Here is a 23,757-nt window from a genome sequence, read left to right on the forward strand (position 1 = left end):
CAGTCTAGACTAACTGTGTTTTGTTACTAATTATATAGTGTATTCTTAACATATTTAAAGCCGAATTTTGAATCTTCTAGCTCATCTATTACTTAAAATTCAGGTAACAAAGTGCAGTATAGTTAACCTGAATCAATTAAAATTTTGTGAGATAATAGTATTAAATCAATCATCAAAAACATGATCAGGAGTGTTATGCATTAGCACTGATACAAAGTGTTAGTGCAGTGAAAAGAAGAGAAAATTGCAAGGACAAGCAGAACATTCTTGATCCCATTTCATTCATTGTTACACAAACAAGAGACAGTTGGCATGTTGTTCCCTCTTCTCCATTGATCCTAACTTAAGTTGTAAAACACAAACTTCGCTCTCTCCAAATTGGATCAACCACTTTAGAAAAAACTCTGAAAACCGCAATGGAGAGTTTCAAGATTGCTAAACTTTTTACCATGTGCATTATGGTTCTTGTTAATTACTTTTTCTAATCTGGGAGCCTCGGCTGTACCTGAAGATGTTGCAGCACCTGCAGTACTATCACCAACAAGTGCTGGAGCAGCCTTGTGTGTACCAGCTGCTCTTGCTGTCCTGGCTTCTCTCGTTTCTTATGTCTTTTAGTTATTTCGTTCCATGACTTCTTGGGTACATGGAGATGTTCTAAATATTCCTTTTGAGCTGTAATCTGGTGACTTTGCTCTGACATTGTAAGACACAGAGATGTTTTGACAATATAGCAAAATCACATAACAGAGAATTCAAATTTATAATAGAAACTTGAACTAGTGATAGCAGAGAGACTTGCTAGATATGAATTGTGACCTCAATGTAAGACAGAAAATCCGATCTCACCATGCAAGACTACGCTGAAAATAGGAGATAAATTAGACGACCATGAACACTTAATTTTTTCCTTAGAACTTATCTCGAATGATCAACACATAAATTATCAAAAAGGTATTTATCAAAATACTATTTTTTGTAAGTTTTTTCACAATTTTACTATCTTCTGAAACTAATTGCAAATATATTATGCAACTTTCGATTTTTAAAAAAAATATATTATCTTAACAAAAATGATGCAAGACAAACAATTATGATAAACAACGGGAGGTAGGGGCAGAGAGAGTTGAGTTGGTGGGCGAGGCAAAGGGCTGCAAGCATAGGAAGAGGAAGAGGAAGATGATGATATATGAGCTGATTTGATTATGTTTTTTTCCTGATTGCATGAGAATTAAGTAAAGAGAAATTCCTAATGGTACCATTGTAGAATTGGTTTTTCCAAATGGTACCAATGACTATTTTGGACTTCCAAGTGGTAACACCCAACTTTTGACTTCATCCATCACATACCACTCCGTTTAGTTAACGTTAATAAAACGTTAATCCATTGTGATTTAATTAAAAAAAGTAATTAAAATAAAATGATTTAAAAGTAAAAAACATGAACTTGGGTTATTAGTCGGGTACCAAAGTTTAGTGTATATGAACCAAACACACACGCAAAATTAGGGTTTCATGGAAAGAGAGGATCGATCGAGATAGTGTACAATACATCCACTCGCCACTTAATTCAACACTGATCAAAGTATAAGGTATGCATTTCACCTTCAATTACTCTATATAATCGATACATATATATCTTTCGCGGCTTAATTCATTGTTTTAGGGTTTATCTGTGTATATGTGCGAGTTTATCTGTGTGTATGTGTTTATGTATGATACTGAACAATTTTTGACTCCCCTGTAAATGAGGTTTTTTGGGTTTGCATAATATACATTGATATGTATAATACTCATAACTGTTAACTGGTGCATTGGGTGTAATATGAATGTCATCATATGTGCAGATGGGGAAAGTATTAATTTTTCACTGGATGGGTACTCAAGTAGAGGTTAAGGTTGATTTAGATAAAACCACACTGCTGGATATTATTGTTGAGTATGAAGAGTTAGGGAAAAAACAGAGGTTGAGGTTAGATTATGCTTATCCAACATTTGATTATGCATTTATGATGAAGCATCACATGTTAGAGTCAGATAAGGATTTAATGAAAATGTTTGAAAGGTTTTCTGATGCAAGTGAAATTCCTATGTGGGTAGGAACTGTGTTGAAACCAAGTCCTTTATATAAATTGGTTTTGAATTTGAGAAGAAGACAATGCAGAACCAAGAGATAATGCAGAATCAGATGACAATGTAATGCCAAAAGTCAAAGACAATTGGAAACCTGATCAGTGGCATGGTTTTATTGATGATGAAGATGATAATGAGTACTCTCAAAGGTTATACAAAAATGGAGAACTGTATGAAGAGAAGGAGTTTGGTAAGATTGTCTTGAAACCTTGGATGATTTTTTTAGATAAAGCTCATCTCAAAAAAAAATTGAAAGATTATTGTGTGCAAGATTATTGTGTGCAAGTGGCATTCCATGTAGGCATGCCATGAGGGCTATGGTTCATGCAAAAATTGATCCACATTCTGTTGTAAGCACATGGTATTCTGTTAGGACATACAAATATTCTTATAGTTTTAGTATTAATCCTATACCTGACAAGAACCAATGGCCTGCCTATGATAATCTACCTACTGTCATGCCGCCTACAATTAAGAGAGGGATCGGGAGACCATGCAGAAACAGAAGAAGGGAGGAAGGAGAAGATGAAAAGGGGAAAAGAGCAAAAACTGTCAAATGCACTAAGTGTGGTTGCCTAGGCCACAATGCAAGAACTTGTAAGGGAGGGTTAACTGCAAAAGAAAAGAAGGCAGAAGAAGATGGGCCAATGATAGTTAGACATCCCAGAATTAGCGATCAATCCAATACGGCAAAAGCAGCCAAGGCATCGCAGAAAAAGGCAGCTCAAGATCAGGCAAAGAAGGCCAAGACATCTCAGTCAACTGAAGTTTCTGTTTCTCAATCACAGCCTCAAAACACTTCTTAATCAGCTAGAATTATGTTGCATATTTTGCTTAATTATTCATGCAGACTTGTTGCATATTTTGCTTAATTATTCATGCAGACTTAGTTGCATATTTTGGGCATTTTAATGCAGACTTGTTCAATATCTGGATATTGTAATGCAGAACTGTAGGTTGGTAACAGTATTTTGGAGGGAAAACTCTTCTGAAATTATATTTAACGTTTGCTTAACATTTCTCTAACAGAGTCTTATGTGTTGGAAGAAGTCAATAGTTCAATGTTACCGTTTGGAAGACCAAAATAGTGGCTGGCACCACTTGGAAAAGCCAAATCTACAGTGGTACCATTAGGAATTTCCCTTAAGTAAAACTACTATTGTCTTTCACTCATTGAAGAACTGTTAACCAAAAAATTATTGTTCATATAAAAATTGTGATCACAGTAGTTAGTTGATACATAAACAATTTTGTTTTCTCTTATATCTCAAAACAAAACTAAAATGCATGTGAACCGAAAAAAAGATGATTTCAACACTGAAAACACGAAATTTTGCGTTAAATATAGATATGTGTCATATAATTAGTGTGCGTCTCACCCAACTCATTTTAGTTAGCAAGCTTCCTCCCTCATGAAACTTATATTTTTCTTTCATAAGGATTCCATTTTCATTATTTCTTCCCTGTTAATAAGTTTACTATTTGTGATCAGAAAACGGAAAAGTTCAGTGACCTAAGATACGGAATCTTTAGTTCAGGGACCTAGATAATAAAACGTCAATAGTTCAAGGACTTATAATTTAATTTTCTCTTTTCTGAATTTACAAGAAAGTCAATATTTTCATCAAAATGTCCGTAAGAATCAGGTTCATAAAGTTTTGACGTTTTTCAAGTGTTGGAAATGGTTTTTGAATGACGATATCAATTAACAATGTCAGTGGCTTATAATCATCGATGCTACAATGATGATCCTCCTGAAGTTTAGTCTTTGATGGCTAGTGTTTTGCTAATACTTGGCCTGGAAGATAATCTTTGTTTCATTCCAAATAATTTTTGTCTAGCGATATTTTCACTTTAATCAACAACAGAGAAAGAGTCCTCTCCTTGTCTGAATGCTCTTGTACTTGTATATGACATTTTAAACTAAATAAAAATGCCAAATATTTCTTGTTATCAAGAGCAGAAATATTTCTGTTGGGATAAATATGTAAACATGCTTAATTACTTGTTATGATTTTAATGTTGTATTATCAAACTTATGTTATTCTGTTCATATAGCAGTGACTAGTAACTACTACATGTGTCTGGGTTATATTTCTTTAATCTATATGATTATATAATTAAATAAGAGGAGAACATGAATACATGATCATTAGGTGCATTAGCACTGATACAGAGTGTTAGTGGAGTAAGATGCAATGAAAAAAAATCTAATGACAGCCGAAACAACCTTGATTATTTGTTAAACAAACAAGAAACAGTTGGCATGTCCTTGTGAAGTCCACAAGACCAACCTATATAATGCATTGCCATTCCCTTCTCCATTCATAACTTAGTGGCAAAACACACTTTTAACTCTATCCCTATTGTGTTAAGCACTTCAGAAAAAGCTTTGGAAAACGCAATGGAGAGTTTTAAGATTGCTAAAGTTTTTACCATCTGCATTATGCTTGTTGCTTTCTCCAATTTGGAAGCCTCAGCGGCGCTTGAAGACGTTGCAGCACCTGCACCATCACCAACAAGTGCTGGAACAGCATTGTACGTACCAGCAGCACTTGCTGCAGTGGCTTCTCTCGTTGCTGCAGTGGCTTCTCTCTTTTAATTTTTTTTGTTTATCTAATCTTTGGGTATGTGTGGGTGTCCTGTATCCTTTTGAGTGGTTATCTGGTATTGAATTTGCATAAGTATTTAAGGAGGCAAGATTTATCCATTTATATAAACAGAAAAATGAGCAATATTTCTAATCTTATATATGTAAATCTCATAAGCTAGACACGTACTCCTGCAGTTTTGGCTTCTGCTATACACAGAACAGAGATTTAATGCAAAAAAAATGATGACCAAAATGACTTACAGAGAAAGATCGTATTTCTTCAAAAACCTGCTACATAAAGATGAATACTGACCACACCTCAGACACGCGCCAAATTGGTCAAAGTTAGCATAAATCACTTAACCTTCTATTTACTTATACAAAGAGCAAGTCCAAGAGATGTCATATATCATGTCCTAAGTTATAATTTAGGGCAATTGATGAAAAACCAACAATGTCCTAGTGATGCCTTATATCACTAGGACAAACTTCTCCGGCCCTATTTTTGGGGCACATCTCTCCTTGCCCTATTCTATATTTTATTATAAATTCTAATCAACACTCTATTTCTCTTTCTACTTTTCTATTATGCTTTAATGATGAAAGAGAGTATTTTAATAATAAAATATTAGACATATTGTGAAAATAAGATACATTGTTAGAGTTCAAGTTAGTAAAATATGTCCTAAGTTACTTGTGGACATGATATTTTATATTATATTTGAGACTTGAACTAGGACATTTTTGGACTTGCTCTTAGCCCCTAACAGGCGAGGTATAACAATTTACCAGATTAGCTTGAAGAACACGGATTTACCGACAACCAAAAAGTTCAAATTATCTAAATGGACGCCAACAATTAGTGTAAAAAACCGAGGGGAATGCTAGGCACCTTAAATTATTTTCCCAAAAATGCTCCCCAAATAAGTGATGTGTCAACTTGAGATGATTATATTGGGGGGTTGATATAACTGCAGGGAGTTCATGTCTATTTAATGGCTCGATATCCAATCAGAAGATGACACGTGAAATGTGGAAAATTTTTGGAGAAATTTTTTGGGTACTAGCATTTTCCAAAAACTAATACAAGCTAAAAATTTGTGACAGCTAATAAGCTAAGATTAGGGTTGTGTTACTTCAGTTTATTTGAAAGAATATTTACGAAGCAAGTAGCAAGTAAAGTATTGATAGTTTAGAATTGATTATGAGATCTTAATAAATGATTAGTTGCTAAGAATTCTGAAATATAGTTTATGTACTGTACAAGATTTTTAGTTGATATAAAATTTAAAATATAGTAGTATTAAAATATTAAAAGGGTAGCAATCTTTGCAATCCGTGAGACAAGACGTATCATAAAAAAACTAACCAACTATAAATTCGTTAGTTGATATAAATAATTTTGATATCTCCTATGTCTCACACCTATTTTATTTAATAAAAATATGAAAATAACAATATAAATAGTTTAAATGTAATTTTTTAAATTAGAACAATGAAATAAATAATTAAAATATTAAAAGAGTAGCAATCTTTGCAATCCGTAAGACAGTACACATCATAAAAGAATTAACCAACTATAAATTCATTAGTTGATATAAATAATTTTGTTTTCTCCAATATCTCACACCTATTTTAGGTAGGGGTGTTCGCGGTGCGGGCGGTGCGGTTTTTTCCTAAAACCGCGAACCAACCCGCGAATGCGGTTTGAGAAAATTCGTAAACCGTAACCGCACCGCGTAATGTAAAAACCGCGTAAACCACACCACAAGATTACGGTGCGGTGTGGTGCGGTTTGTGTGGTTTATACATTCAGAAAAATTATACTTTTGAATGACAATCACTACAACAAAACTGAAATCAGACAACACTAATCAGACAACGGACCCTGAAAAAAGTGTTGGCCGAAACAAAGACACAACACTTTATTTTCGTCCTCGAAAAACTATTGTCTAACACCTACGACCTACAACGGTTAAAAAACTGTTGTCTAGTAAATTTAATGAGACAACGGTATCTTAATTGTGGTATTGTGTAATGATGCACGTTAGACAACTGTTTTTAGAGCTGATGTGTGAAGAAACTTCAGACAATATTTCAAAAAACCGTTGTTGTAATTAGACAAGTGTTTTATTTGTTGTGTTGTTTACGAGGAGTTCAAACAAGGGTTCCATATAGTGTTGTGTGACTGGAAAACTAACATACAAGTGTTTTAGATAGCATCGTATCTAAACCTTATAGACAAGCCTTTAACTCATTACAACAGATTCAGCATCACACAACGGTTTTTGCCCGTTGTCTGAGACCACGAAAAACCGTGGTCTATCGAGACGCCGTCTGATATGCGTATCAGACAACGGTGCGCACCGTTGTGTGATAGTGCTGAACACGATGGTTTACGTTGAAAAAATTGTTGTGCAACACCCAGAACCAACAATGTTTTCTATTAAACGTGGTGTTGTTAGAAATTCTTCTTAACAATAGTTGCTTTCAAAAATAATGTTGTTAGAGTGGCAATCCACAACAGTTTTAGTTTCTCCAGACTTGTTGAAAGGAGGATCATACAACGATACTTAACAAGGGCATGCTTGTTGTTTATGCTTGACTACAACGGTTACTGATATAAAGGTTCTTGTTTAAGAACTGTTCTTACAATACTTTGTCTTTTCAATTGTTGTGCTAAATCCTTCATACATCAATTTTTCCAACAAAATAGCTTGACGAATATGTCTTTAGACAACGTTTTATTTAGAAAGGTCCAATTGTGTAAGGACCCTTTTCACAATATGAGCATTTTTAAAGTGTTGTGTGAAATCTCTTATACAACGGCTTATGGTCAAGACAAGCTCGTCCAAATATATGTTTACACAAGGCTTTTGGTTTTTTGTAATGTTGTTTGTACATTTCTTAGACAATGGATTCCATCTCCAAATGCCTTTGTCTTTGCGCATCTTAGACAATGGTTTTTGCTCTCATTACTCTTGTTAATCATTCGTTTAGACAATGGTTTTAAAAGATGGGGATGATTGTTTAAGTTCTATGAGACAATATTCTTTTACCACCGTGAGCATTGTATTATGTTATCTATAACAATTGTCATATATATTTCCCATTAGCTAAAAGTATAAAAGACAATGGTTTTTATCAAAGTGGCCGTTGGATCATGTGACTTGTACAATGGCCATATACATGTCCCCATTAGCTAAAAATGAAACAGACAATACTTTTGCATTACATAAAAAAACTAGGCTAGAGAATGAAATCAATGCCGTCAAAAATTAGTAAATAAAATATTCATTACCAACATCAAAAGCCACCACATACCAACAATCTTCACAATTTATCCAACTATGTTTCCAACCAAACATAAAAGCCAAACCGATTCAAAAACCAACTAATATCCACAACTAATATTCACATATCATCCAACAATACTAACCAAGGCAAACGCACCTAACAATCCAAAAACCCACCAACAGATTCTACCAATCTTGACGCGACAATGTATTGTATTTTCGGATGCACATATCCAAAAAAGACATACATGGATATAACTTAAGTCTAAATTTAGGCAAAATAAACCATGTAATAAGTCCCAATATATATATATATATATATATATATATATATATATATATGTGCATCCGAAAATAATCAGTCCTCTACGCAGCCTAACTAGCATGCTGCCTCATGAAGTACTTTGCCCAGGCACTCCTGGTCTCATTGAGATCATCGCTATCAAAGACAAGATTGCTCCTCCGTGCCCACTGAAATAAGGAAAATTGTTAGAGAAAGTCATAGTTTTTAGCACAAAACACAAGAACATAGAAACAGAATGTTTATACCTTGGATGCAAACTTGAGTTCCTTGTCTATACATATTTCTCTCATATAAAGCATCACAAAAAGACCACAATCAGTGGTCCCAGTCTGGGCAGGAATACCCTGAAAAATAAAACGGTCACATGTCTACCCTACACTTATAAAGATCAATTAATTTACTAAGACTTGGATTATAAAAATAATTATATCGCTAAATTCTCCCAATTTATTTTCTTCTTCAGAAACCTCTTCACATCCTCGTAAATTTTTATGCCACTACAACAAAATTTAATAAATGAGCATAAAGACATTTCTTCAATTAATTAAGAATTAACAGATCTTCGTACTCACTTGTTAACAACTTCAATCCATTCTTCATTTGCAATTCGCCACTTTAACGGGTCCAAGTGATAAACCATTTGTGCATCGGGATTTACAACAGTAAGTGCCCAGTGGTTCTTAGACAATAAAAACCAAGCAATATATAGACTTAAACATGTCCAAAAATAAGACTTTATGCTAATAATATACATGGTAAAAAGGAGACAAAAAAGTGTACTTACGTGTGGTGATATGGCAAAAGAAAGACTTGGGATGGCTTAGCATTTTTGAATCTGAGAGCAAGGGCGCGTGACCTCGCTGCTGGAGTACCACAACCAAGAGCCCCAATCTTGGCTGGATCAACAAAAGATATCATGTCTGTCATTTTGTGCTTTCTTAAATTTTCCTGGAGTATACTGCATAAAAGAAGTAGAAAATCATAACCAAAAAATCAAAATTCCATTCAAGAACTAAAAGAAAAGACAACAAAAAATTAGAATAGGAGCACTCACTTGATAAACATGCAAATGACAGTTCCTGATATTTCACCTCCAAAGCACACAACACTTATGTCGGATTTAAACAAACACTTTTTATCCGTTGATCCAAAAGCTTCTTCGGATAACTTGAACGGCTGTGAACGACCATCCTTCAAAGCATCGCTTGCCCAAAGCCACAATTTTTTCAAAGTAGGAGGGAAGTCAGGGCCCATATTAACCACTAGCTCTGGTTCCGAGACCAAGTCATTCACCTTCTTCATTTTTCTTGGGCCATTCTTCTTGCCTCCCTGTAAGGATATTTATAATTTTTTCAACTAATTAGTGTAGAATATATAAAGCTATTAGTACATTATATTCAGATATTTTTCTCAAATAGCACACTATATTTAGCTATTTTTCTCAAACATGTAGCTATTTTTCTCAAATATTACACTATACTTAGCTATTTTTCTCAAACATGTAGATTTGAACAAGATAAATGACAAAGAAAAGATGGAGCTGTTAAGTACCTTCACTGCTCGAGACTTCACTCGATCACTGTTTGCCTTCACTTCCCGTAACATGTTTCTCGGCCATGCAATGAAAGTTCCAACATCTTGATCTACTGTGATGATTTCATCATCAATTGGGAATGGGATCTCAGCAGCTCCCTGGATAACACGAGTAATTGATACTCGTACGTTATCTCCTTCAAGTGGCTTCCCATGAAGAACAGCAGTGACAAAGTCAACTGTTGCATGAGCAACAATGTTGGTTGGGGTTCCAATTGCTAACTCCCATAGAATACCTTCATTTTCCTCATCCACTTCCACATCCTTGTCCTCAACTACAAGATACTCAACTCCCTTCTCTTCACCACTGCTCTTTAATTCAGCAACATCTTTTTCTTTACCCTTGTTCTTCTCTTCATCATCAACTTCATGAAAATTAATCTCAGCATCTTCCCCTTTAGGAGATTCATTGAGATCCAATTTCTTTTTAACAGCTGTCAATTCCAGCACATTTTCAAGTCCTCCTTTTGAACAACTTCCTTGTTGTGATCCAATATTTGGACTCCCATCAATCTTTATACTTAAAGCTTCTTTCAGCTTTGCTATCTCTGCAGCCCAAAATTCATCTCTTTCTTTGATGATCCTGTTAGTCTCATCAGCCATAAACTTTTGAATACCTTCTTGGATCTTTTCTTCAATTGATCGGTTTTTTCTCTTCTGTCTTGGCAGATTAAAATAGTTGGATTGCTTAACATAACTCCCCTGACCACGCACCCGTCCTCGGTGCTCAGAGTTACCAAGAACCTTGGTCAAGACATCATTAGTGCCTTCCTCTGTCACTTCCCCCTCTTCAACTTTCTTCTTCATCTTCTCCTACAATTAAACAAAAAGTAATAAGTCATCATTTATACGCCATATTTGAACAGAAAAAGTAAAACTCTAAGATAACCAAAACTTAACATAATTATCACAGATGGAAAATAAAAATAGACAGCATCCAAATTTTATTTGGTAAACAAGCACTTACAATTTCTTCAGCTATGGTTACAAGTTTTTCTGTCTTGTAGTTCCCAGCTTTATCACACCGCGCACGGAGCCATGTACTTGCTCGGTCTATCTCGATTTCGGGATCACCACCAGACTACATGTTCATTTAAAAAATTAAAATCAGAACATAATTAAACAATGTAATTGAAATTAAAATCACTTATATTAATGATCACTAACCATTTCCTGTTCGAGATTTGCATAACCCTTGCGAGACATGTAGTGACCATATTTATTCATGCTCTTTATGTTTTTATGTTTATTGTGTAATTCCTTCATAAAAACATAAAAAAATATTAGTAACACAGATATCTCCCGATGGGTATGCAACAATTTGTAAATGAAATAAATTAAAAACTCACAAGGAAATCAGGAGATAAACGGTCAGCTACAAAGATATCCCAGTGTGCCTTCTCAATGAAGTTATAGTCTGCTGGAGGAGATTCAAGCAACTCCGGTTGATCACGATATGGAAGAATATAAGTCGTTGTTAAACGGCTCTTGAATTCTCTCCACTTCTGGCACGCGGATTTCAACACAATCCGCCTTGCTGTTAAAGGTATATCGAACGCCATCTACATACATAATCATATTCAATAAATTAGTAGGTATTCAAGAATCAATAAGAATTAGAAACATCATGTAGTTTAAGTCATGCAACTAAATTTACCTGCACACAGTCCCATATTTTATTTTTTTTTCTTTCGGAACTCGTTTCCAAGTTTCATACCAGATTGGGGCCTTAGTTCTCGCAAGAACCCCAATATAGGACTGCATCTCTGTGGCAACTTTACCATATGGCTCACCCTTTGCATTGAAAGAAACCGCTAACTTGATTCCCAACATCTTACGCCTAAGAATCCGGACCATCGTAACAGGTCCTCGTTTCAAATGCTTAACTCCTTGTTCGTTATCTATAGGCCCTTCTTCCCTTTGTTTCTGCTTCTTACTCAATTGCTGTTGTAGATTTGTAGAAATGGCCTTCTTCTTTTCAGATTTAGGTGAAGAACTCTGAGGGGGAGGCTGCACAGTGCTTCCTTTTAATGCCTTTTTAGCTAGCCCACTTGTCTCCCCTGCAACATGGTTTTTTGTTGATGCCTTAAGCTTCTTAGACGTCCCACTTGTCTCTCCTGCTGAATGGTTTCTTTTTAATGCCTTCATAAGGTTGACTTTAGTTGTATTCAAAGAGGATCTTGTCTTCCTTGTAGGAGCCATAATGACTTTAGTTGTATTCAAAGAGGAGCTTGTCTTCCTTGTAGGAGCCATAATGCTCTGCACACCACAAAAAATCATAAACCCCACAATACTACATAACCCACAAAAAAGATACCCATAAAGACTTCCCATGACCCACTGTAATCAAGCATAATAAGATATTAACACAAAAAAATCAATTTGTAAACCCTAAAAACACAAAATCATGAACACAAAAAAGGCATAATCCTTAAACCCACAATACTACATAACCCACCAAATAAAGACTCACAAACACTGTCCATAACTCACTGTCCTCAAGACATAAACCGATATTAACACAAGAATTGATTTATAAACCCTAAAAACAAAAAATCATGGACACAAAAAATCATAAACCCCCAATACATTATAACCCACAAAATAGAAACCCACAAACATAACCATAACCCACTTGAATCATGCATTACAAATCTTAACCCACAAAACAGAGACTCACAAACATGACCCATAACCCACTATAACCATTAACCACACAATTTAAAACTAAACATAACCCACTGTAATCAAGCATCACAAAATCAAGAACTAAACATAAATCTAAAATTAAAGATGAGAGAGAGGTACCCAACTTTGAGAGAGAGCGAAGCGAGCACGAGGTGAGAGCGAGAGGGGGGTGGTGAGAGCGAGAGGGGCGACGTGAGAGTTAGAGCGAGAGGGGCGAGGTGAGAGTGAGAGCGAGGCGAGGTGAGAGATGAGAGTGAAGTGAGAGATGAGAGATGAGGCCAAAAAGAGGGTTTTGAAATCGGTGAAAAAAAAGGGGGGAAGAAACGAGGGTTAAGACAAACAGAACATCGAGGCTTTAAATTATTTTATTTATATTCAGATATGTAATATCTTTATTTTTAGACATATAATATCTTTTATGTAAAATTGAATATATAAATATTTTTATATTTTTTTTATTAAACTTAAAAATTAGTAAAGCTTTTTAAATCTTTTTTATATCTTTTTTTATACATATCTTTTTATATATCTTTTTATATATATCTTTTTCTATGTATTTTTATACATATCTTTGTCTATTAAATTTGAAATCAGGAAAGAGTAAGATCTAGAAACATGGTCAGACAACGGTTTCTCCTAGAAAGTATTGTACATATATACACATAACGGTTTTTTAAACTAAGACGGTTGTCTTATTCATACAACGGTTTTGACAAAAAAATCTTTGTTTGAAGGTTCTTTCTACAACGTTGACTTTAGAAAACGTTGTCCAAAGTTTAGTTAGACAATACTCTTTTACTTTACAAATGCTTGTCTGAACCAAAACACTTTTAAATCCTTAATTTTGCACGCAATTAATTTGTTAACAAATCGAGCTTCCGTTAACGTCCTAAATATTGGATTATCCCAAACTTACTAAGTGGTAAAAACAAATTTACCTAGTTTTCTCATAATATTTGTGACATCGACACGTTATTATTGCTGTTTACAAACATACACACGCTAATTAGTTCTTACTTACAGGATAGGCAATCAAAGTAAATTACTTTACTTGATGTAAGTGTTTCAGTTTCTCTACCTCTTTTTGATATTAAGATATTAAGCAGGTATCGGATTGTCAAAATTAACAACACGTACCATGTATAACAAAGAACATAAACTTCAAAATAAGATTGAAAGATATTAATCAAGTATTGAATTGTCAAAATTAACAACATGTACCATGTATAACGAAGAACCCGAACTGGATCGTAACATATCTATCATATGTGATTCGTGGGACACTCGTTAATTTAACTACTAACGAGATAAAACATGATGTGTTTGTAAAAAGACAAAATTGATTATTAAAAACAATGTCGTGTTAGTGATATTAATCAAGTATTGGATTGTCAAAATTGACAACATGTACCATGTATACGAAGAACCCGAAATGGATCATAACATATCTATCATATGTGATTCGTGGGACACTCGTTAATTTAACTACTAACGAGATAAAACATGACGTGTTTGTAAAAAGTTAAAATGGAGTGTAAAAAATAACGACGTGTCAGACAACCGTTTCTCCTAAAAAGTATTGTACATGTTAGGTACAGATAACGGTTTTTGAAGTTAGAACCGTTGTCCTATTCATACAACGGTTGTTTCATAATTAACGTTGTCTGAAGTCTCTTTCTACAACGTTGTCTTTAAAAAGTTTTGTCCACAGTTCATTTAGACAGTGGTTTTATTACTATAAAAATGCTTGTCTGAACTTTAACACATAAATTGTGCACGCAATTAATTTGATAACACATAAATTTGATAACATCTTTGTCGGGATATATATCTTTGTCCGAAGCCAACATTTCATTGAATGCATTATCCAGATCTTTGTTTGAGCTCTCGTCTTCCATGACCCATCGTTAATTCTCATCTATCATTGAAAAGTTTTCACCCTTCTATCTCATCTCTAATTAAACACTCTACCTCCTCATTTCCGATTTGAACTCATCATCTCTGATTTGAACTCATCGTGTCTGGAACTCATCATCTCCGATTTGAACACTCTACCTCATCTATTCTCTCTGGTTGAAGCTCATTCTTGCCGAGTTGAAGGTATTACAACACTCTACCTCTTCAATTTTATCAAATTTGAAATTAGGGTTCTTACTAATATTTGGGGATTTGGGGGTTCAGACTTAATTTGTTTTAATTTGCTTAATTAAGTTAGTACATTGGAATTAGGTATTAAAGCACTCTATCTCTCCATGTGTGTTTTGATGTTTTGCTATGTGTGTATTTTTTTGCTATTGAGGCTGTTATGCAAGATAAATAACTAAATAGATTAAATTATATTACAAGATGGACAGGTCTTGGTTGATGGCTGATAGAAGAACAAAGGAATTTGAAAGAGGAGTAGATGAATTATTGTTATTTGCATTTGAGAACGGCTGTGATGAAAATAAAATCAGTTGTCCATGTTTAAAATGTGCACATAGTAAGTCCTGGAGAGCTCAAACAGTGAGGTGCCATCTTTTTCAAAATGGTATAGATCAGACCTACACTCATTGGATATGGCATGGAGAGTTAAATACCGAAAGCAAGTCTCCTGCAGAAGACACAGCTAGTTCAGAGTCTGTGGACCAAATCCCGATCCAACCAGAAAATGATGATATTGATGATGATATTTCTTTTGATTCCGCTGATGCATTTAACCATGTTCAATCTGAACATGAACCACTTTATCCGGGGTGTGAGGGATTTACGAAGATGAAGGCTTTGGTAAAGTTATATAACTTGAAAGCAAAACACCAAGTATCAGATGGTTGCTTCTCTGAACTTCTATTGTTGGTTGGTTCTATGCTCCCGGAAGGCAACACCTTCCCTTCTTCATTTAGTGAAGCAAAAAAAAGTTTGTGCGCTTTAGGAATGGAGTATGAAAAAATTCACGTATGTCCAAATGATTGTTTATTGTATCGTGGAGAAAAGGACGAAGATGAGACACGTTGTCGTGTTTGTCAAGCCTCTAGATGGAAGTTGAACAAAAAAGGAGAAGAATTACAAGGGGTTCCGGCAAAAGTTTTATGGTATTTTCCGTTGATACCACGTTTGAGGAATTTATTCAGTTCTGCACAAACAGCCAAGGACTTGACTTGGCATGACACGGAGAGAATAAATGATGGTAAATTGAGACATCCAGCGGATTCAAAGACATGGAGGGAAGTCGACAGTAAGTGGCCAGAGTTTTCTTCAGATTCTAGAAACCTCCGCTTAGCTTTACCTTCAGATGGGTTCAATCCCTTTTACAGCACAAATATTGATTATTCATGTTGGCCAGTTTTAATGTCAATCTACAATCTCCCACCATGGCTTTGTATGAAGAGGAAGTATATTATGCTATGTTTATTGATATCCGGACCAAAGGAACTTGGCAATGATATTGATGTGTTCCTTCAGCCGCTCATTGAAGATTTACAAAATCTTCGGACTGGAAAACAAGTTTGTGACGCATACAAGAGGGAGTATTTCTTGCTGCGAGGCATTTTATTATGGACAATTAGTGACAATCCAGCCTATGGTAACTTGTCAGGGAACATTGTAAAAGGGTATAATGCGTGTCCTGTTTGCGTTGATGGAACAAAAGCAACGAGGCTGGCTAATTACCGTAAGTGCGTGGTCATGAGGCATCGGAGGTGGTTGCCCCGTGCACATCCATATCGAAGGAAGAAAGAAGATTTTGATAACACAGTGGAAAAGGGAACTGCCCCAATTCCATTAACCGGGGAGGAGGTTCTTGAGAGAACAAAACATTTAAAGAGTCATGTCTTTGGTAAGACATAACGCCAACCTCGATTCAAAAAAGGTGATGTTCGACCTATTTTTAAGAAGGTTTCTATATTTTTTGAACTTGAGTATTGGAAGTTTTTGCCGGTTAGACATGTTCTCGATGTTATGCACATTGAGAAAAATATTTGCGAAGCTTTACTTGGTACTATGCTTAATATACCCAAGAAGACAAAAGACAAGGAATCTGTCCGGCTAGACATGGCTGAAATGGGAATAAGAACGGAGCTAAGGCCAAAAACTCCCGGGAAAAAGGAGAAGTTACCATTGGCATCTTGGAATTTAACTCATTCGGAAAAAAAAGTAGTTTGCTCATCATTTCTAGGCATGAAGTTGCCTGATGGCTTCTGTTCAAATATTAGAAGTTTAGTTTCAATGGAAACTCTTCGACTTACTGGAATGAAATCTCACGACTGCCATATGATCTTGCATCACTTGCTCCCAATTGCGATACGGTCGTCACTGCAAAAACAGGTCAGAAACACTGTCATTAGATTCTGTCTTTTTTTAAGGCAATTTGCAGTAAAGTTATTGAGGTTGATAAGTTGGAGAAAATGCAATCCCAGCTGGTGGAAACTTTGTGCCAACTTGAAAAATACTTCCCCCCTTCCTTGTTTGATATTATGTTTCATCTCTCGGTCCATCTTGTATGAGAAGTAGAGCTTTGTGGACCAATTTTTCTTAGATGGATGTATCCTTTTGAGAGATACATGAAGACATTTAAAGGATATATAAGGAATCGGGCTCGTGCAGAAGGTTGCATTGCCAAGGCCTATGTTGCAGAAGAAGCTGTTGAGTGTTTGGTGAACCATGAGGAAGCGACAGTTGGGTTACCAAAAAATGGTAGGCATAGGAAGGATGCCTTTTGTAGGCCATTATCTGGTGCATCAGTTATAACTCCGAGCGACAATGATTTGCATTTAGCCCATTTATGTGTTTTACAAAATACGGCTGCGGTTGGGCCATATTTTAAGTAAGTCATTTCTTAATTTTCTTCTTAATCCTGATATTATACATCATTATGTTATCATTTACATAGTCTCTTTTAATTGTATGCAGTGAACACATGTCATTTTTGATGACTAAATATCCGGCAAATGAAAATAATGAAATGTGGCTAAAGAATAAACAAAATGAGACATTCCCAGAATGGTTTAGAGCAAAGGTATTATGTGCACTTTATAACATTTTTGTGCATTTTTAAAACTGTCACATAATTCATTTTATAACTTTTATGCTATCTTTGGCAGATTGCTTCAGATTTGCTTGACGAAAAGGAGATATCACAAGAAATAAGATGGCTCGCAGATGGGCCCAATAAGGATGTCCCTACATACAATGGTTACAAATTGGATGGGATTACCTTTAGCACCAAAGCTCGTGATGATACACGTAATGTTCAATGCAGTGGCGTGTGTGTTCAAGCCGATACCATGGTTGTGCAGGGTAAGGATCAAATTGTTGAGCATGCCTCACCTACATTTTATGGAGTGATAATAGGTATATGGGAGTTAGACTACAACAACTTTAGGATCCCTATTTTTCGTTGTAATTGGATTGATATGAATAGAGGGACTAAGGTAGATGACTTGGGTTATACTTTGGTTAATTTGAATAAGTTGGGGTTTTTTAATGATCCATTTGTGCTAGCGAAACACGTTAAGCAAGTATGTTACATAGATGATCCTCTTGATAAACTATGGTCCGTGGTGTTGAAATTACCGGAGAAAAACTATTATGAGGACAATGATGAAGAAAATTAGGGATCCGTGGAAGTAGAACTTGAGATGATTTGTGTCGAATTTCCCGGATGTTAATTTAGACGAGGAGGAAACGACAAGCTACATGCGAGATGTAGATGAACTAATTAAACTTTCATGATGTAATTTAATTTGATTTTTAGTTTGGTGATGAACTAAACAAACTTTTAGGATGTAAGTTAGTTTCCTTGTTTTTTTCTCTGTTGGTTGGCTCTGTTTTTAGTCAGATTTGTTGGCGTGCCTCTATTTTCAGGATGGTTTGCTCTGTTTTTCTGCTTTTTTTTTCTCCAATGGTGGCAAATCAGACAAGCGTTTTTGTCAAAAGAGGCTTGTCTGATAACCATTCACATGCATAACGCTAAACAAAACAAAGCTTGTTTTTAAAGTCTAATAACAACACTTTTACTGAACAAACTGTTGTCTGTTTCTTAAAAGTCATTTAGTCAGACAACATTTTATTTGTTAAAGGCTTGTCTGTAAGGCCATGTTACGATGCTAACAAAAACACTTGTATGTTAGCTTTCCAGTCACACAACACTATATAAAACCCTTGTTTGAAAACCTTGTAAACAACACAACAAATAAAACCGTTGTCTGATTAATACAACGGTTTCTTGAACTATTGTCTGAGGTTTCTTCACACATCAGCTCTTAAAACAGTTGTCTAACATGCATCATTACACAATACCACAGTTAAGAAAACGTTGTCTAATTGAATTTACTAGACAACATTTTTTTAACCGTTGTAGGGCGTAGGTGTTAGACAATAGTTTTTCGAGGACGAAAAGAAAGTGTTGTGTCTTAATTCCAAACAACACTTTTTTCACCGCGCGTTGTCTGATCAGTGTTGTCTAATGGTGTTTTTGTTGTAGTGACTAATAAAACATTGTCTGACTGAATGACTTTTAAGAAAATAAACGTACATAAGAGAGTGCAAACATTCAAAAGTCCTAACATAAATTATAACAAAATAGTAAATTTCTTCATAATCATAGGTTATCCTGCAAAAAAAATCATAAATTGATCAAGAAAATGTGAATTTTTAAATCTTAAAAATAAAAATTTATTATACAACGGTTTCTTTCCTTTCCTATAAACCGTTGTCTACACTAATTTTATACAATGGATTTTACTTGAAGCGTTGTTTGAGCCTAATTTAGACAATGGATTATCTTACAACGGTATATCTTTCGTAATGGTTGTGTCATTTTCAATGATACAACATAAGTGCGTATAGAAACCGTTGTCTGTTAGACACTACAGGACAAAATTTACCTTTATATAATAAGACAAAATTTACGCTTAACTAGTATTGTTAAAAAAACATACAAAATAAACATAAAAAATTTTGATTTTTTTATACATGACTAATATTGTTAGTTCTCGACATCCGTACGGTTAGATGATCGAAAAAAATATTTATAAATTAATATAGAGCTAATCTTATACATAACAATGATTCTATCCAGTACGTTCTAAATCGTAAACATAAAACACATACTAATACTCACATTCGAACTACAAAATTGTCTAGGTATTACAAATGAACAATACATATTTGCATATATGCATAATATAAATATATTTATTAAGACAAATGGTACAAAAACAATAATCGATCGAGGAAATGCGAATTTTTAACTCATAAAAATGAAAACTTATTATACAACGGTTTGCTTCTCATAAATCGTTGTCCGCATTACTTTTATACAACGGATTTTCCTTGAAGCGTTGTTTGAGCCTAATTTAGACAATGAATTATCTTACAACGGTATATCTTTCGTAATGGTTGTGTCATTTTCAATGATACAACATAAGTGCGTATAGAAACCGTTGTCTGTTAGACACTACAGGACAAAATTTACCTCTATATAATAAGACAAAATTTACGTGTAACTAGTATTGTTAAAAAAACATACAAAATAAACATAAAAAATTTTGATTTTTTTTATACTTGACTAATATTGTTAGTTCTCGACATCCGTACGGTTATATGATCGAAAAAAATATTTTACAAATTAATATAGAGCTAATCTTATACATAACAATGATTCTATCTAGTACTTTCTAAATTGTAGACATAAAACACATACTAATACTTACATCCGAACTACAAAATTTTCTTGGTATTACTAATGAACAATACATATATGCATAATATAAATATATTTATTAAGACAAAAAGTACAAAAACAAGAATTGATCAAGGAAATGCGAATTTTTAAGTCATAAAAATGAAAATTTGTTATACAACTCTCTCTCTCTCTCTCTCTCTCTCTCTCTCTCTCTCTCTCTCTCTCTCTCTCTCTCTCTCTCTCTCTCTCTCTCTCTCTCTCTCTCTCTCTCTCTCTCTCTCTCTCTCTCTCTCTCTCTCTCTCTCTCTCTCTCTCTCTCTCTCTCTCTCTCTCTCTCTCTCTCTCTCTCTCTCTCTCTCTCTCTCTCTCTCTCTCTCTCTCTCTCTCTCTCTCTCTCTCTCTCTCTCTCTCTCTCTCTCTCTCTCTCTCTCTCTCTCTCATATGTTGGCTTAGTTATGCCACTTTCTTTTCCACAAGCTTAGTTATGCTACTTATGACCTAGTTTTAAAAGTGTTAGCTTAGAATATTAAAATATAAAAATATTATTTTTAAAATAAAATATTAGTTAAAATTAATTTTACTAGAATTGAAGGTTATATACACATGAAATAAATAAGATAATGATGATATACAAAGTTTGTCTATAATAAATTTTAAAAAAAAGTAAAATATGAATATACGAACTAAGGGTATACGAACTTATAAATATTATAAAATATTATAAAATACATATATGTATTATAAAATGAAAATTTAAAAATGTCAATATACGAACTTATAAATATTATAAAATACATATAAGTAATTAATTTTTTATATAATAAATATTTAAATTTTATTCATTAAAATATAAATATATGCGAATATTTGGACTCTATCAAACTGGGTAAACATTGGACTAGAGCAGGTAAATTTTAGACTTACACTCCGCCCAAATTTTTGAACAACTTTGAAATTTTTACTCATACTCACACGCTCAATCTCTCTCTCAATACCCCTGCTCGACTCTCTCTTGAAATACCCTCTCTCGCTAATCTAGGGCTAATCTCTCTCATCTCTCTGGCCACTATTTTCTCAGTCATGCTACCACTTTCAATCATTATGGATTTATATTTCTAATCGGGGACAATTGAATTAAGGGTCGAGGCTTCGATTTTTCAATTAGGGCGTGGCTACTTCAATCATGCTTTGATTCTTCATTAAACTTCAATTAAAGTTCAAGTACTTACATATAATCCCTTAAATTTCATCTAATCTCTCTATCTCTCTTTGATGTCAGGTGTTCTTCGTTTGGGTTTGCACTTCAAGACTTGTTTTAAGGTATTTATGAATTTAGGATTTGTGTGTTTTTGGGTTTATTACATTTGTATTTTTTTTTATGTTTATGTGGTTGATTTGCTTTGGTTTGTTTTTTTTTATTTCTGTGTAAAATTGCAATACTCTATTTTTGTGTGTAATGTGTAATTTGAACCCATGCCATGTTTTAGTTTTTTTTATATATCTGCAGGATGCAGGACAAGTCTGAAATGGTAAAAGATAAATTAATAATGTTTGGGGATATGATTTTCAGCTATTTTTTTTGTCGAAATAACTATGACTTGTTAAGTCTTCTTCTCTTTGACAATTTATAACCTTGAGAGTCCAGCTTATTCGCTTCAGATTACTAAAGTTGAGAAGTATGTTATAGTTTGACCAATAAAATGATGCAAATACAAAACTACTTTACCAGCATCTCCAAAGGTCAAATAACCAGGTGACCAGATCAGTATATACTGACAAATTCTTGGATCAGTCATTATTGTCGGAAATGTAGTATGAAAATGTGGTATTTGAAGTGTTTGCTCATTCGGGTTTATGTTTGCTGCGGTTTTGAAAGGCTGAGTTGAAGCATAAGTTGGCGGAGTTTAGTTCGTGCCAGCTCACTCCTTCTGTTCTTTTTTGTTAGTGACTATATATATATGCTTATACTATTATCTGTTGTTAAAGTTTTTATGTCTCTTTCTTGTAGGCTTTGCTGTTAGTAAGAGACATACATATATGTTCTCTGCGGGTGATGACAAACAAGTTAAATGCTGGGATCTTCAATAAAATAAGGTTTGATAAAAACTTTTTTATGGACTATGGCTATGCTAGTGTTTCCAATAAACTTAATTATTGATATTTCTCCACCTTTTAAAGGTTATCAGGTCTTACCATGATCACCTAAGTGGAGTTTATTGCTTGGCTATGCATCCCAATATTGACATTCTACTTACAGGGGGTTGTGATTCTGTGTGTCGGGTATGATTTTATTAATCTAAAATATTATGCTACCTGTGATTTGACATTCTTTTGTCACATGTTTCAGTCTCAGGGAAGCTTCAGTTTCTGTTGCTATAAAGCCAAGGTCATGGTTTGGTATATAAGGGAACTGCCTTGCCCAAGTTGTAGGGGAAGAGGTTACAGTCTTATGTACAGAATGCGGAATAGAAAGATCTAGAAAAGATTTTGTCTGGTGTGATGGCAAGGTAAATATTGAATCATTTACTAGTTATGAATTGCTTTAATGTACACGTTGACCAGTACTAAACTTGGTAGAGAGACCAAGAGACATGTGCATTCTTCAATTTTATTTTCTAGCTTCTATTTCTACATGTAATATTCTGCCCTGTGCTTATTTATGTATCTTATTTGATATGAAAATGAAATACACGGTCTTGACTATTTACAGTATTGTTTTTCTGCATATAAATAGTGCAAAATATAAAATGCAAAGATTTATAGTACTTCCAATATTTTTTAGCGACCTAATGCTACATAAATGCCTGTAGCCTATTTCTGTTAGAGAATCGGTGTTACAAGAAAGCGTTACAAGGGATGGTTCTATATTTCTGTTAGGTATAAAGCTCATAGTCCATATTGATTGTCGATATAAATATATAGCATTGAGACTAAAGCTATCTATTTTCCGCTATGTATCTTATTAAGAGCTTTAATTGTAAGTGTTTATCAATTACAGGTCATACTTGCGAGTAGTGCAAGGGAGATCGTGTAATGGAAGAGTCAATCGATGAACGACCATGGGAAAAGGCACGATCAATGTATAAATATGAGTTAGAAGGATGGTATAAATCCGTATGTTTGTTGGATGTAATTGTTGGTTGAAAGGTGAATATTAGTTGGTAAATATAATTAGTTGGTGGATATTTAGTTGGTGGATATATGTTTGTGGATATTGGTGATTGATATTTGGTTTGTACTTGGTTGGTTGTTATGTTGGTAATGAAAACTTTTGTTTACCAATTTTCGACATTGTTAATTATATTGCGTAGTCTAGTTTATTTGATTCATGGTTTTACTTTTAGCTAATGGGACATGTAAATGGCCATTGTTCAAGTTACATAATGCAATGGTTATTGTGATAAAAACCATTGTCTATGATATTTTTAACTAATGAGACATGTAAATGACAATTGTTATAAACAACATTATACAATGATCACTGTGATTA

At 34.3% G+C, this 23,757-nt stretch overlaps 1 protein-coding gene and 1 long non-coding RNA gene across 3 annotated transcripts; both read left to right on the plus strand.

Moving 5' to 3' along the window:
* The first annotated feature begins 14,950 nt into the window (after positions 1-14,950).
* LOC108198272 (uncharacterized) lies at positions 14,951-16,429 on the plus strand. Its single transcript, XM_064083745.1, has one exon. It carries the CDS (start codon positions 14,951-14,953, stop codon positions 16,427-16,429), a length of 1,479 nt encoding a protein of 492 aa, XP_063939815.1.
* Positions 16,430-21,198: 4,769 nt separating this feature from the next.
* Positions 21,199-23,549, plus strand: LOC108199129 (uncharacterized). Of its 2 annotated transcripts, XR_010286523.1 has the most exons (6): positions 21,199-21,587; positions 22,276-22,361; positions 22,446-22,527; positions 22,615-22,774; positions 23,078-23,144; positions 23,266-23,549. It is a non-coding gene; the product is annotated as an uncharacterized LOC108199129 (long non-coding RNA). The 2 variants fall into 2 exon arrangements; XR_001802285.2 differs by lacking the exon at positions 23,078-23,144.
* The last annotated feature ends 208 nt before the right edge of the window (positions 23,550-23,757 follow it).

Source organism: Daucus carota, chromosome 8 (assembly GCF_001625215.2).
Source record: "Daucus carota subsp. sativus chromosome 8, DH1 v3.0, whole genome shotgun sequence".
Taxonomy (NCBI): Eukaryota; Viridiplantae; Streptophyta; class Magnoliopsida; order Apiales; family Apiaceae; genus Daucus; species Daucus carota.

Coding starts and splice junctions, on each gene's coding strand:
- LOC108198272 (XM_064083745.1), top strand. CDS start 14,951: ATGGACAGGTCTTGGTTGATGGCTGATAGAAGAACAAAGGAATTTGAA.